The following is a 17,151-nucleotide window of genomic DNA, read 5'->3' as shown; positions in this document are numbered from 1 at the left end:
TATGAAATATCGATTTTAAATTGTATGTTCTGGTTTTATTAATTGTCTGTGTCAACTGTTTATTAAGGCACTGTCAAGGCAAATTTATAGAAGGTGACGACAGAACAAATACAACATGTACAAAAACAACAGATACTTTGTTTTTGTTAAAAGATAATTAAACTATCAAAATTGCCTGCTGTTATTTTTGCTTTTGGGTTTGTTGTATATTTCACCACAACAAACACAAGTGCAAGGTGCATTTAATAAGGTGTCATCGGGAGCAGGGCACACTTAATTTTTTTTTTAATTTTTTTTGATAATTTTGAGATTTTTTTTGTGTAAAATTAAATCTCTGTTCCGGCAACACTGGATATTTAATTGAAAGCAGCATTCATTAGATGGTATCACGAGACCAGTTGATTATTGTTTATATATTGAATTAGTCCCAGGTACTGTCAAAATCCATATAAATAAAAACATTTAAGAAAAAATGCTATTATTAGCCCCCTTTGTCCGGTATGCATATTAATTCACAAAGTAAAACTTTACAATCAGTAGTATACAGTAATTCAATGCGCCATAATAATAATTCAGCAAATTAATTGAAACAAGTTTTCAATATTTTTTTTTTTGTAAATTTTAAATGTACGTATGATTAATACATACATAAATACTACTACGGTATTTCTATTGGTTATTAGTTTTTTTTTTCAAAACAATTAATATTAAAAGTTATTTCGTCATTTCTAAGAAACGTAATTATGTACATACTACACTGCATTCAAATGCATTGCTTTCAAATAGTTTCAGTCTTTTCTGGTTTGGTGCATCTAATAAGACACAGAATATAAAATATTTTGAGTGAATTTTGTTAAAGCTGCATTTTTTTGTAAGTTAATATCTGAAGATAGTATTGTGTGAAAATGTTAATACATTTATTTTGTGTGGTTACAAAGGGGTGCAAACGACGATTTATACATAAAGTCTTCCATGGTATTCTCCATGTCCAATTCTAACTGTGATTTCAATTCTCTATATTATCTATATACATACAGTCAAGGAAAAAAGTCTAAATACACTTTACGATTTTGAAGTTTTAGAGAATTAGTGGCGAAAATTAAAAAAAGATGTTATAGCAATATTTAAAGTATTCAATATTAAGACTGAAGTAAAAAAGAATATGAAACAAATTTAACATAGAAATTATTGGGGAAAACATAATAATTAGCGGGAAAAAATTCTACATACAACGTAGTATCTTCTAACATCAAATATAATATTTAAAACAAAGAAAAGAAAATAACAGTTAGTTTTGTTGATTTATTTAAATTTACAAGCATTACAATTATTAAAGTGATAATTAAAGATTTATTTGAATTTTTATCCTTGAAAATGGCAAATTGAAAAGAGATTCATATTCCAGCTCGGAATATGGTCGTAAATCTCCGAAACGAAAATAAATCTTATGGAAAAATTGCTAAGACAACAAAATTAATTCGGCTACCGTACAGATGATCATAAAAAAATATAATAACACCAATAGAGCCGAAAATAAGCCAATATCTGGCAGACCTAAGAAGCTTTCGAGACATGATGTTACCAGTATTTTGAAAGTAGTGAACCAACCAGGATCCGAAAATAACCGCCCCAAAATTGGCAGAACAGATCGAAAAATGTTCCAATAACATTGTTACTCCAAGATTTTACATGACAATGGATTTAGTAGCAGAACAGCAGCGAAGAATCCTAAACATTGGCTTGAGTTTGCTAAAGCTCATATGGACAAGGGTATGGATTTTTGGAATCGTGTTATATTTACCGACGAAAGTAAGTATAATATTTTCGTAAGTGATGTCAGATGGTTTGGGGTGCCATGGCGTAACCTGGAGTGGCTCGTTTGGTTTTTGTCGAGCGTAACATGGACCGCTATCAATATAAAAACATATTGGAACATATTGGATAGTTTGGGCCTGGGAAATCAATGGATTTTCCAGCAAGGTAATGACCGTAAGCATACTGCGCACGTTGTTCGAGATTGGCTTCTTTATTATGCCCAAAGACTGCTATATTAACCACCCCAGTCTCCAGAATTAAGCCCAATAGAGCACATATGGGACGTGTTATTTTATTTCTTTTCTTTGCAAGTCCTATAAATTGTGTTAATTTTCAACTCTTTTGTTTTGTTTACATTTGCAACAATATGTTTTAAACATATTTTTATGTTGGACATTTTTTGTCCAGTAAAAACTATAATTTTCTCTATCTACGAACTGTCACTTTTAACACTCTCTTGCTCTCTCGTTACAAGTTTTTAAAAGTAAACGAACGGAATCCCGTGATAATTTGTACAAATTATTACAAATTATCAAGTACGCGAACACAACTATAAACATTTTTTTTAATATTCTTCACGAACTATCTAAAACCCCTAAATCATAGGGTGTATGTAGACTTTTTTCCTTGACTGTATATACAAATGTAATGGTCCATTTATGTAATGGCATTACGTAAGAACGGCTAGAGCTTTTTGGCTGATTTTTTTTTAAGAAAAAAAATTCAAAAATTCCTGGTAAAACTCTGAAATTTTAAATTTTTTAATTTAATTCACTTCTCATTTTTTTAATAAGACACATTTTTTTCACATCTCATTTTTTAAGTCGGTATGTGAAAAATTTAGGAAAACTAAAAGAGCTAAATTTAACTGCCTCCCTTTTACAAGTTTTTTATAAAATATATGTATGTATAATAGGGTGGGTCGATTTTTTTCATGAAAAATCGTATAGTAGAAACGCAATCTACGGAAAATTCTAAGAAATTTTTCCCAAGAAACCATAGTCCTAAAATCAAATCCTATCTTGCGCATTTTGAGCTTGAAATTTATTATAAAACTAGTTTTCTAAAGAAAATAGTTCACCGAGTATTTTTAAAAACATTTTTCGACGAGTTTTTTTTATAGATGAATTTTCTATATAAATTTCTTTTTTAATAAATTTGAGATCTAAGCACTCACAATTTGTATAAAGCCAGCTTGTGCGAATTACACACAAAACATTTAAAGAAAGGGGTCTTAGAAACACTTAAGTTTAAACTGGCTTCATGCTACATTACATAGAATGTATAAATTAACCAATAGACTTCTGGTCTCGACATTGTATTAGCTAAATGACTGGGTCTTCTCCAAAAAATAAAAAAAAATTAAAGAGAGCTATATTCGGCTGTACTGAATCTTAAATGCTCTGCACCAAATTATATTTTAAAATAAAAATTTTAAATATTTTTAAGTAAGCAAAAATAAAAAAAAATTAAATTTTCATTTAACAAAAAAAATTTAATTTATTATTGAATAAAATTTGATGGCAAACTAATTTTTTTCAAAATTTATTTTTTAATAGTGACAAAAAAATATTTTTCCCGATTTTGACGCATTGTAATCCGACTTACTATTGCGTTATATACGTCGTTGCAAAGGTCTTTGGAAATGTCTATCATTAGATATCCATATTGTCTATATTAATGACATAGTAATCCATAGTAACAAATTTTAGGGTAAACATAAAAAGTGTTTTATCTTGTTGCCTACGTTCTGCACAGTACTGTACATATTTTTTATTAAATAAATTAAAAGTTAAGTTAATAAACTAAAATAAACGATACAACAGAACCGTATTGTTGAAGTCATTTTTTGTTATGTCTGATTGTATCTTTGAAATGATGTAAATAACTGAATACAGTAATTAATAGAAATACATACAGATTGCCTATTTGCGACAAAAGCGTCATAACTTAATAAACAATTTATAGAATAAAATTTATTTGAATATTTGTAGAGATTTAATAACATTGAACCTATTGGTTCAAAAGATTTGTATAGTTTTTTAGCGAATCTTTAAGCAAATTCACAGAAAACAAGTAAGAGTGTTATATTCGGCTGTGCCGACTCATGTATACCCACCATCAATATGTGACAATAAAATATTTTTCTGATATAAAAGTTGGTTGAAAACTCGTTTATGTCCAATATCATCACGATATTAATTATTATAAGACAATTATGAATTTTCAAGTCATTTTCTAATGGGGACCTTCTATGGGAATTAGGGACAAATGTTAGCCGATTTTGACATACTTTACTGTATAATTTTAGAGTACTTATAGCTAAGGTGTGCAAAATTGTATCAGGATTGCATCATAATCAACATATTTATAGCTGCTCTAACAGTTTTCTAGGGGGACTTTTGTATGGGGCTTAGGTGAACTCATGGACCGATATTGCCCATTTTCAATACCAAACAAACCTTAGCAACAGAAAGTATTTGTGGAAAATTTCATGTTTTCAACAGACAGACGGACGGAAGGACATACAGTGGTGGCCACGAATTTAAGACAAAAATTGTTTTCTAAATTCCACGTGATTGTCAATTATTTTTTCAAATATTTCCACAAATATGTATGCATGAGGACTGTTTTAACACACAAGTGTGTTTTATTCGACTGTGTCAATTCATACATATTCACCACGAACACATAAAATTGTTCTACAACTTGACCAAAAAAATTTTTTTTTAAATAAACATATTTTCTCACATTTATATCATTATATTTTTATTATTATAAAATATTCGGACCAAATTTCGTATTTTTAGTTCCATTAGTTTTGTTCATATCATGTTATTAACAGCGGATGTTCGCTGAGGTGGGTCAACGTATTTCCACATATCTTTGTCCATATATGTTTTACCGATTTTTCCAAACATTTTTCAGAAACTACAAACATTAATAATAAATTTCATACCCTTGAGGTCCTTTTATTTTGGCTCTATCGCACTTAAAATTCAGTTGATGAAAAAAATTCAAGTATTTGTCTTAAATTGGTGGCCACCACTGTATATATTCTTTTGTGGGTCTGCGATGAATATTTCGTTGTGTTCCAAACGCAATGACAAAATCAATATACCCCATCTTTTTTGATGGTGGGTATAAATACTGGTCTGAATGATTTTAGCGCTGGTAATATTTTGTAAAGCTCAGTTCAGAAAATTCAAATTTTGAGTTATATCACTCTTGTCGCAAATGAGTGATATGTAAAAAACTGAAAATGTATAATAATGGAAGGGAACATCATCAGTAAATATTATTTTATGAACTATTTAAATGATATTTTCCCAGAACTAACATACCTAATGAGCGATATCGAATGTGGCGACTGTTCATGCTGCATTGATTGTGGAGATTGCGGTTATGTGGGTGAAGCTGGAGACATGGCTAATTGCTGTATTGAATGTTGCTTTTGTCTAACATCCTCAAATAATACTACAAATTATAATACTCCCAATGACAAAACTTCCGAGGATAATAAAACTGATACAAACTGTGTGGTATTAGTTATATCAATTCTATTGGCAACAGTTTGTATAGTTGTTGTTACAGTCGTCAGCATAACCCACTTGTAGGCATATTACAGTATCCATATGTATGTATATTACTGCTACCCTTAGGGCATTGTTACACGTTCAGTATATATTGACAGCGATCCAGTATCGCTATATTTATTGAAAATTAAACAAATATGAAAGTAAAATATTTTACTAAATAATAATACATATTTAAATAATAGTTTGAAATTCGGATCGTAGATCACGCTATAAATATTAAACGTTTAGCATACTTCGTGATATCATCTCGCGATTCGTTGGTTTTCTAATCAACGAGCTATCAAAGCAGCTCAAAAATAATGTAAATACTGACGCGATAAACATTGAACAATCAATCCATTAAAATGGATCGCGATCCAAATATCACAATATATATTAAACGTGTAGCAGTGCCCTTAAAGCCTTTCTGAATAAAAGGATTTAAACAATTCAAAATTGATATTTAGAACTGAAACCCAAGGATTAAGTCTGAGTTATACTAATATATTAATTAATATTACATATTCATACATACTCATTGAATTGTTATGCAAAATCTTTGTATTTTTAGCAAAGGAATAATCGTCGCTCAATATGGATGGAGGATGCGATAGTGGCGGTGGATTTGATAGCGGCGGCTGTGACACAGTGTGTGATGTCGGTGGTGGTGGCGATAGTGGTACTTGTCATAGTTATGATAATACGGGTACCGATAGTAGAACTTGTGATATTACCAGCAATAATGATTCTATCAATTACCACTTTCACAACGATAGATCCTGTGAATTACCAAATAATATGGATAATGTGCATTATTTAAACAATTATAGTTCTAAACCAAAAGAATCCCTTTGCGGTTTATGCTGTATTGGAACATTTCTAATATTCTTTTTTGTAGTTGTGGTGGCAATTATAGTTTTAATCGCTACTAATGTTTAATCGCTACTAACTAATACTGTACTAATAACGGTGGTAAGCCCTTCCCTCCATTATATATATAAAAAAACTGTTATTTAGAAATTAATAAGTTTTTAAAATCTTATTTATACATATTACAAAGTAATACTTACATATATATCTATTATATTATTTTTAAACATTTTATATTATTTTTATACTAATTGTTTTTTATAATAAATTATGCGTTTAAATTATTTTTGTATTTTAATTATTTTTAAATATGAAAAGGTAATTAAGGTTATGTAATCTATCAGGCCTGTCAGAGAATTCCATTCCGTATTTTGCTTCTTCACGAAAATTTCTTTCGGAATGAAACCACTTTCAGTTTTCAATGTGGAATTAATTTTTCTTTGTAGTTATTTGTTTTTCCAAAATATGTAATCAATTTCTGTACCAAAAACTTCACTTTTGTTTTAATATAAAAAAACGCTGACAAAATAAAATCAGAAATACGGAATTATTAAATATTTTTGGAATAAATAAATTACACGGAATCTGAAGATCGTAATGCGAAATGGATCAGAATAAAAACTACGGAATTGAAACCATTCCGAACAAAATGTGTGACAGGCCTGTATATATGCATATAAAAATTAAATGGTCCATGTATGTAATAGCATCACGTGAGAACGGCTAGAGCGATTTGACTGACTTTTTTCTCGAGAACCCCCCCATGGTCGCATTCTTAATTGTATATATCGTCCCCTTAATAAAACAATAGTGTATAATTTTTTTTGGCATTTCGAAATAATTGAGTTTAAAATATTTGTGTTAGTAGACATCTAGAACAAAAGTAACATTTCAATTGATCTTTTGACTTTGATAATTGTGTATATGCACACTATTGTTTTATTGAGGTGACGATATGTACATATGTTTTTAATCGTGCAATGGCTCATATTTAAATAAAATCTTTCGAAAAATTAAAATGGTTTTTTTGAGGTATCCTTTGTTCTATACTAAACGGATTACTTAAAAAAATATATGAAGGCTTCAAAGGAATAAAGCGTGCTAATGATGGGTAAAAATATCAATTAAGTGCAAGTATATCCGAAAATGATAATTTAAAATAAAAATCGATAAATAAAGAAAAAATTCAGAATATGTAACAATTTCAAACTGAAATTATAGCGCGTGGAGACCCAATGTATAATAACTTGACTTCACAAGGATTACAACCGAGTGTTTACAATCCTTTGAATAGAACAGCCCAATCGCCAGATCTCAATCCCATAGAAAACCTATGGGAAATTATAGATCGCAAAATACGGACTAAAAATTATTATACGAAGGTTGCGTTTAAAGGGGAATGGCAAAATATTTCAAAGGAGGCAATTGAATCTTTAATTGATTTAATAACTTCGACAATGTGAAGCAGTAATAGAAAACCAGGACTAAAAAACGGACTAAAAATTATTATACGAAGGTTGCGTTTAAAGGAGAATGGCGAAATATTTCAAAGGAGGCAATTGAATCTTTAATTGGTTTAATAACATCGACAATGTCAAGCAGTAATAAAAAACCAGGGATACCCAACAAAATACAGAGTCGCTAAAAGGGCCAGACAATTTTTGTAAAAATTATACTTAAATTTCCATTACGGTTTAAGTAACCGAACTTTTGTTATTCCGAATAAAATAGTACAGACAATTTTTGTAAAAATTATACTTAAATTTCCATTACGGTTTAAGAAACCGAACTTTTGTCATTCAGAATAAAATAGTACAGACAATTTTATTTTGAATGACAAGAGTTCGGTTGCTTAAACGGGAATTTTTCTGTATCAACTGATTTTCTCTTCTTATCGAACAAATCTATGGATAGAATAAAATCATTCGATTAGCAATAAATCACAACTGTTCAGAAATAATACTCTCAATTTAAGAAGAATGCTATAAAGAAATTCGCGAAATATGAACCCTAGTTAGAATCTTTAAAGTGAAAGATTTTGTTTTCTAAATTTTAACAAAAAAAAAATTTTTTTCGAGAAAAACTTTTTTTTTTAAATTTTAAATTAATTTATAGCATCTCTTTCTGTATGTGCAGTTAATCGATTGTAAGAATATTATCGATATAATTTTGAATCCGTACTCACATCACTAAATGTGTGTACAGGGTTATTTTTAAAATTAAACAAACGCAAAGTTTACTAGTTTTCTCTTTCTCACACATTGTGTGAGTGAATATGAGCACATAGACTGTTGGGATTAAAAACTTGAGCGGTTAATTATTACATATACAAATTTAATAATACTACGGTTTTAATAGCAATTATACTTTATACTTAAACAATTCTATTTAAAAATATTGCTTGTGTTATACATAAGTTTATAGAAAAAAAATATTTTATGAAAAATATATACTATATGAATAAATAAAAAAGAAATGTCGGAAGATAATGAAACTATATTTGAAAATCCGGAGACGTTTAATTACATAAACTATGTCATGTCGGTTCAAAATTCCAATAATTATCATTGCATTGATGACATTGTTGACTATGATTTTTATTATACACGCAAGGAACAGGAGCAAATTGGTTGCTTAAAGTGTATTGTTTATATTATCATAATAATAATTGTAATTTATACGATCATCTTTATATGTGAAATTAGTAAAATTTGGAAATAAATCCTTACATATGAAATAATTGAGTGAACTTTTCTTTATTAATTTTATAAATGCTTTGCTTGTTATGTTTAAATTTTAATATTATTTTGCGGTTAATATACTTCATATTGTGGTGTGGTATTTAATAATAAATTAAAATTATTTGCATACATATAGTATACAATTAAACAATAATTTTGTTGCTATATATTTTGTTCTCTATATTCAAAAAATACACAAATTAATTATTACATTACATATAATTTTTAATACCAATAGTATTGAATATAGTTAATACTAGAGATTTTTGATTCGAAAAGTTTACAATTGAATACTTCGGATTAATTTGCTATTAATACATTTATGGTTTAAAACACAACAACTATTATAACATATTAGGACATTATAACAATATGACTAATAGCAGACCATGTGAATACCCCAAATGTTTTGAATGGACCCAAGTGAGCTGCTTGAGGAGCAGCAGCGCATGGAACCTAACATAATGAGTTCTAATTGACAGAAAAAAGTTAGATACCACAGGAAAACGTTACATAAAAATTGACAAGTTATCGTAGGAACATAATTGCGCCGTATGAAAGTAAAAGCGTACGAAGTATGAATGTTCTCAAATTAGAACGTTTACAAGTAATTCTTTGGTTTACAATTTATAGGGTCTAATTAGTCAACAACATTTCATGGTATACCCAACAACATGCAACATTTTCTTCTCCATAACTCGATCCTACCTCTGACAACAAAAAACATAAGAGATTTGCGCAACTAAATTGCCCATAATGAAAGGGGTCTTACTTAAAAAGTCTAATATTCGATAAGTCTATTTTTTTATTTTTAAATAAAATGTCTCGGCGGAAAGTGATTTGACTCCAAGGATGAAATCATCTCACAAAAAAACCTTTTTGGATAACCTTGAAAATCTTTTTTGGGAAGGGATAAACAAATTGGAGAAACGTTGGAAAAGTGCATAGAGCTCAAAGGAGACTATGTTAAAATGTTTGGTGATTCCAGTGTAACCATTAACTATCCATTTAACTATGTCCATCAGTTTGTGTAAAGGTAGGTTCACACATGGCAAATATTTGATCAAAAAAGCGTAACCACTTTTTTTAGTACAAATTTGTTTGACGTGTTTACTCTTACAAGAGTTTTGTAAGATCAAACAGCATCAAATAAAATAAAACAAATTTTTTTGTTTTGAATCATCCAAAGTAAAATAAGTTTTTTTAAATAAATAAAAGAATTCCAATGTATTTTATTTAGTGGTTACGTCTTTTTCGTCAAAAATTTGTCATGTGTGTCCCTACCTTAAAACTCTAGCAAATCCAAAATAGACGACCTAATTCTTGGTATTGAAAATCAGAATTTAGTTATAGGTACTTTGTGATTTAGTTATGTCTGTCTGTGTAAAATACTCGCAAGTCCTGAAGCTTCCTGTTATAAAACTGACTGCTACTCACCTGATTTTATTTAATACAAAATGTATTATTTAATTAGAACAAATTTATTTAAATAACTTTCAGTTTTTTTTATTATTTTCAATTTACATAATTGAAATGTCAACAAACAGTAAACAACATTTTGACAGTTTCAAACACAAAAATCACGCCTTTTCGAAAACATCTAAAGCCTACTATTCAAAAATATTAAAAAGTCGAAAAGCAGACTCTTTAGAAATCGAAGAAAGTCGAAATGTTTCAACCAATGCATATTTAAACTAGGGTTCTATAAGTCGAATGTTCGAACCAGAAAAAAGTCGAACTATTGATTATGTTAACTCAAAAGCCGAACAGTCGAAAATAGTCGATAAAAGTCGACTTTATAGATAGTTAAAAAAATATTTAATTGCAAAAATTTACTAAAACTATTGCAATTTGGTACACTTGCATTTTTTTTGTAGTGTACGCTAATATATGTAAATAATAAATAAATGTTTATAAAATAAAGCATTTTTTCTACATAAAGTTCTTACAACATTCTTCTAACTATTATTTATTTATTTATTTATTTATTTATTTATTTAATTCAAAAAAGATGCCGCAAGCCCATAGGGCCTAATTGGCTAGACTACAATACAATATATTTTTATTTAATTCATTAAATGTAATTATGTATATATAATATATTAACAAAAACTTAAACTAAATAGGAATACCTGAAATTTACACATACTTATTAGGTCTCTAAAACGAATGAATGAAATGAAGATATTAGGATAGCAAATAAGATGGCAAAAAAGTAATAAAACTACTATGAAACAAAATCCTAAATCAAAAAAAGAAATATCGAATTATAAAAGGAAAATGGAAATACAATCTAGGATCGTTTTAGCAGATTTCTTTGTCATCACATTCAAGATTATCGATATCAAAATTTTTATTTTTTTTCAAAAATAGAGTTACCATACATAAAGACATAAATGAGTAACAGAAAACATAAATATGCTGACTTCATAATCGCTGCATTGCAAACAGCCAATGTATTATGAATTCGATAAAAATATATTCTTAAAGGCCACTACAGAATGAGAGAATCTACGATCCTGGTAAGGAATAACCGTATTCCACAACCGAGTAATATGTATACTAAATGATCTGGCCATAATCAATGAAGTATGTACCGGACAGATTAAAGAGTGTGTTCGATTAGATATGGCAAAGTTAAATTTACTCAATAAGTAATCAGGCTTACCATATTTTATAGTTTTGTAAAAGAAAATCATTTGCCTCAATTGAACATACTTATCGAAACTACAACCTAGTAAATCCAAATAATATTGCGAAACATGATCACCAATACGAAGACCATATATGTAACGGATTACTTTATTGAAACACATTCTTAATCTTTCCATATTAATATTGGAAGTGCAGGAATAAACCTCAAGGCCATAAATTATCAATGGTAAACACAAAGACAAGGCAACACGTCGTTTTACCGACAAAGGCAAATAAAAAGCAATACTATATAACCTCCTTAATATCCAAGATATACGAGAAATCACAAAATTGATTTGATTATTATATGTTAACTTATCATCCAATATAAAACCAAGCGTTTTATAATGAGGAACTATTTCTAATAACTCATTATCAAGAACAATATTCAAAACAATGGGGTGTTTAGAAAATACCATAACTTTGCCTTGATAAATTTAATTTTTATTGCTAAACATTACAAAAGGCGCATCAATAAATGTATTTTTTACAAGAAATTTTAAAAAGTTGAAAAAAGTCGAAAGTTGGAAAAGTCGACTTTTAAAAAAACGGAAAAAGTCGAAAGGTGGACTTTTTGTATCAGCTATAGATCCCTATTTTAAACACCTTGGAACTCTAGGACCCATTTTCTCAATCTCTGATTAGCCTTGATGTAGATTTTGTAAACAATTCTTTAACCCAAATTTTTGTTGAATCTGGCATCTCCAATTTTGTCACTAGTCAGAGTTGCATTTAAGTGGAGTATAGAGTCAGTGGTGGTAGCTTTTTTGTTAAATTGCACTAAAAGTGTGCAATTTAAATCAAAGTAATAAATAGCTATACAAATTATTGTTTATTAATGTAGTGACCACAATTTTTTTTCGATTTGTTTTAAAATTAAAATGAACTTCTAAAATTAATTTCACAATCACGGCAATTAATGGAAAATCGCTAAATTATCATCACTGTTTAAGAGAAAAGGGGAAATTTTATTGAATATGCGCCATCTTGCAACGATATCTATAAACGCTGTTGTACTGAAAATATTTTTTTGTGTGTCATTTAATAGCTCTGACGGAAAAAGTCCATAGTGTAAAAATAATAATTGTATAGTAAATTAAATTGGCAGAAATTGCCAAGCTGCAAAAATTAAACACAACATTTAATAAACAATTGTTAATACATTAATATTTATAAACCATACACCTAATTTAAGGTATAAAATAATTAGCAAAATCAATAGAGAGACATCGTCAATTCGTGTTTTGTTGTTTTATTTAGCAAAGAACAAAAATTATGTATACGTCGATTGTCCGCATGGTGTCGCATTCTGTTTTGTCGGGGGAAGAGTTAAACAAAACAATTGATACGACATCTGGGAGCAATGTGTTGTCATGACTGTCTGACAAACATTTTTTTAAATTCAAATTTGAATTTTGTTTCGTTTTTTTTTTCCAGATGACATCCATTGCCAATGATCAGGACTATTTTCAAACATATATGGAAAAATTAGACGACGATGAAGATGAGGCGATAGATAATGAAACAATTCAAGTAGACATGGCAGAGAATGATTGTGTAGATGAGGAGAACGATGTAAAGCATAATGGTACTATCATTATGGATGCTGATGGCAACTATTATTTTGAAACATCGGAAAAAATGGTTAAGTTGGAGCCTTTAAAAAAAGTATCAGAGTATCCTGGGAAAAAGATTGCTGCAACAGTAACCGCTTCATCAAATAAGCGCAAAATTACAGGTAAGGAAAATATAAATGGTAAATTGGTATAGAAATAATTGATTTTTTTTTTTAAATTCCAGTACAAGATGCACCCGTTACCAGGAAGAAATCGAAATTTGCAGCCACTATTAATAAAGCAATAAAGAATGAAGAAATTGTGGTAAAACCTGTGAATGAAACAATTACCTCTGAAAACGGTTATAAAGATGAAGTGTACGAGTTCGATGAAAACGAACAGGATGTAGATGATCCTAGTGAAGAGGCTGATGCCGATTATGAGTCCAAGGGTTTATTGAAAAAAATTAAAAAGACCAAAGGAAATGAGCCACAATCGTTTGCATGTATGTTATGTCCTTATCAGTCTGGCAAAAAGTTCTTGCTGTCCAGACATTTGAAAACACACTCCGATGATCGTCCCTATAAATGTGCGGTATGCGAAAGAGGCTTCAAAACGAACGCCTCGCTATTGAATCATCGTAATACACATTTGGGCCTTAAGCCGCACGCATGCAAGGATTGCGATATGGCCTTCACTACCTCTGGAGAGTTGGTGCGACATGTGCGATATCGTCATACTCACATAAAACCCCACAAATGTAGCGAATGCGATTACAGCAGTGTAGAAATGAGTAAATTACGGCGTCATATGCGCTGTCACACCGGTGAACGGCCCTATCAATGTCCCCATTGTACATATGCCTCACCCGATACCTTCAAACTTAAGCGGCATATGCGTATACACACAGGCGAGAAGCCATATGAATGTGATATTTGTCATGCTCGTTTTACCCAGTCAAATTCTCTGAAACATCATCGTCTTATACATTCTGTCAACGAAAAACCTGTTTTTCAATGTCATCTATGTCCGACGACTTGTGGGCGTAAAACTGATTTACGTCTGCATATAAAGAAATTACACAGTTCTGATCAGCCAATAACCTGTAAACGTTGTGGCAAAGATTTGCCCGATCGTTATTCGTATAAGATGCATCTGAAGACACACGAGGGTGAAAAATGTTATCGGTAAGTTATAACTTCGTTTTAATAATTATTTAAGGAAATGGAATATTTGAAACAGCACTCAAAATTATTTTTATACCCTTCGCCATGAGTGGTAATTATACAGCCATTATAAAGCCAATTATAGGCCATTGTGTAGTTAACAACACAAAAAAGTCAGATTGGGACCATGAGTGGATCTCGAGATATTGGACATTTAGTAAAATCCATATCTTTGTAATTAGTTTTCCAATTTTTATAAACATAGGCCAATTTTTATAACCATTGATTACGCCTTAAATATGTTTAAAATATTGATAAGTTATCCGGCCTTAGTCATATGAAACGCAGTCAATTTACTGAGTATAAAACGAAAATTTGGATTTGTATTAACAAAAATTAAATCAATCAATCAAAGGATGAATGAATTTTTTTAATAAATGAATTATATTCAAATAATTGAAGCTAAAGAATTTGTTATGTTGGGAATGGTTATATGGAATGAATTTCTAAAATGTTTAATACTGAATAAAGATTTTAGTGCATTAAGCTTAAATTTAATTAAATAATTCAAAGTTCTGATATAAGATTCGTCACAGCCGAATATAGAACTCTTACTTGTTTTTGTTACTATTAGTAAATAAAAGTATATCTGCCCAATCATGAATAAAAAAATCCGCGGGAGTATTTACCCTCTTCCAATTTTAAACACTGAATTTTAATAGGAAAATGGAAAAAAACTGCCGCGGATTTTTTATTCAGGATTGGGCTGATTGTATTGTCAATCACTAAATATCGCGCTTTAAGTTTCTCGTGCAATTTAGTAGATATTCTTGTTCTTATAACAGCATAGACTTAGTTGCTAATTTAAAAAATATTGGTCGAAGTGTATTGTTTATCCTCTAGCATAGATAGTGTAGGCTATAAAAAGAAAGAAGGATGCTGCTTTTTCATAAAATTGTTAACGAACTGTTTTCTTTTTCACTACTTACATTTGTATGCTCACAGTTGTGAATATTGTCCATATGCCTCAATTTCGCAGCGGCACCTGGAATCGCACATGTTTATACATTTGGATGCCAAGCCATATGTATGTGAGATTTGTCTAAATCGTTTTCGACAGAAAGCACTGCTAAATCGTCATATAAAAATTTATCATACGGAAAATTATGAACGGCCACAACAACGCAAAAAAGATCACAAATGTCCACATTGCAATAAAATGTTTGCATTCAATGGGAATCTTATGCGGCATATGGAAATCCATGATCCCTCATCACGATTGTTTGAAAAGAAAGCAGAGTTGAAAATTGGACGCATGAAACGAGTTCAGCCGGATGGTAGCGTTGTAACAGTGCCAAAGAATGTACCGAATTTGTTCAAGAATTGTGATGACTACATGTATGAAGAAACTGGGGAACAACAACAAGTTGACGATGAGGAAATACCAGAAGAGGTATATGAGGAAGAAGAAGAAGAAGGAGAGTACACTGAAGACAATATTCAATATGTGTATGATGAATTGGAAGCTGATGAGTATGAAGAACAGGAAGAATACGAAGAGCAGCTGGAGGAAGGAAGTGATGAAATAAGCTCTATAGATGTTAAAATGGAAAAAATAGAAACAATTGTTTCACCGCAGCCAGCACTTAAGCAATCCACAACCGTTAAGGCTGAAGACAATGAGGCTGCCGAAGACTTCTCTTTGGAAGTACATGATGATCAAGGTTTTATGGTTATAGAAGTTCTACCAGAAGAAGATGATGAACAACCACAGCAAGTTGTACAACAGGTACAGCCACAGCCATCTCTAGTTAGATCTACAGCTATTAATAAAAAGGCTAAAAAAGACACAACAGTTATAAGTATGTTTTAAAAAGGTTTTATTTAAAAAAATCCTTTTTAATCTTTATTTTTTTCATATGTTTTAGAGTCGCAAAAAATCGCACAACCTTTAATTTCAGATTATTTTGGATTTGATGTAAGTTTTTAGTTCTTATTATTTTGTTGCTTTAACCATATTTTCTCATTTCTAATTCTTTTTAAGGTTGACGAAGAAGATGAGGACTTAGAACCCAAGGGAGCTATTAAAATATTGGATATGATTGAACAAGAGTAAATTGTTTGTTTCAATTGCAGTGTTTTTTCTTCTAATTACATACGTTTTGTTATAGTCTCAGGTTTTATTTATTAACGATTCAATATGGTTTTTAGTAATAAAAATTAATAAATGTGTGTCTAATACTCTTAAGCTTCAATATTTTTTATTTAATTTGTTTATAATTGAAACATTATATACATATAACGATGATAATCATTATTTGATCATTTCTACTATTATTTGAAATAAAAAGATTTAAATACCAGCATAAAATTGTTTTAATGGTTTGAATTTTGGGTTTACAGTTTAGCTTGCAACTTAACAAGACCTTAAATATCATGGTTTCTCCCTTAATACAATCAGGGTATCCATCTATACGGATGGGTCCAAAAAGGGGGATAGAGTGGGCGGTGGTGTATACATTCCTGAATTTGGGATAAGAATGTCCTTTAGACTCCCAAATGGATGCAGCATTCTTCAGGCAGAGGTATCGGTCATTAGGAGAGCGGCCAACTGGCTCAGATATTACAGGGTATCTGACAGAGATATCCGTATATATGACTGACTGCAAAGCCGCAATCCAATTGTGATTGGTGTTTATACAACATCGAATATAGTCCAGGAATGCCGGAC

At 30.1% G+C, this 17,151-nt stretch overlaps 1 protein-coding gene and 1 long non-coding RNA gene across 3 annotated transcripts; both read left to right on the top strand.

Annotated features, from left to right (window-relative positions):
• The first annotated feature begins 503 nt into the window (after positions 1-503).
• Positions 504-6,547, top strand: LOC135954480 (uncharacterized). Of its 2 annotated transcripts, none has more exons than XR_010576260.1 (3): positions 504-627; positions 5,149-5,452; positions 5,965-6,547. It is a non-coding gene; the product is annotated as an uncharacterized LOC135954480 (long non-coding RNA). The 2 variants fall into 2 exon arrangements; XR_010576261.1 differs by lacking the exon at positions 504-627 and adding an exon at positions 652-871.
• Positions 6,548-12,703: 6,156 nt separating this feature from the next.
• On the top strand, positions 12,704-16,791 carry CTCF. The gene is made up of 6 exons (XM_065505404.1): positions 12,704-12,893; positions 13,136-13,436; positions 13,499-14,441; positions 15,426-16,282; positions 16,349-16,398; positions 16,465-16,791. The coding sequence occupies exons 2-6, from the start codon at positions 13,136-13,138 to the stop codon at positions 16,534-16,536; spliced, it is 2,223 nt and encodes a 740-aa protein (XP_065361476.1). The 5' UTR covers positions 12,704-12,893; the 3' UTR covers positions 16,537-16,791.
• The last annotated feature ends 360 nt before the right edge of the window (positions 16,792-17,151 follow it).

This window comes from Calliphora vicina, chromosome 3 (assembly GCF_958450345.1).
Source record: "Calliphora vicina chromosome 3, idCalVici1.1, whole genome shotgun sequence".
Taxonomy (NCBI): Eukaryota; Metazoa; Arthropoda; class Insecta; order Diptera; family Calliphoridae; genus Calliphora; species Calliphora vicina.
The sequence above is the reverse complement of the archived record's forward strand: the minus strand, read 5'-3'. Positions and strand labels throughout refer to the sequence as shown.

Bases quoted from the DNA above. Each gene is read 5' to 3' on its own strand.
- CTCF (XM_065505404.1), top strand. From the start codon at position 13,136: ATGACATCCATTGCCAATGATCAGGACTATTTTCAAACATATATGGAA. The intron at 14,442-15,425 runs GTAAGTTATAAC...GTATGCTCACAG, and splicing joins GAGGGTGAAAAATGTTATCG to TTGTGAATATTGTCCATATG. The intron at 16,399-16,464 runs GTAAGTTTTTAG...ATTCTTTTTAAG, and splicing joins CAGATTATTTTGGATTTGAT to GTTGACGAAGAAGATGAGGA.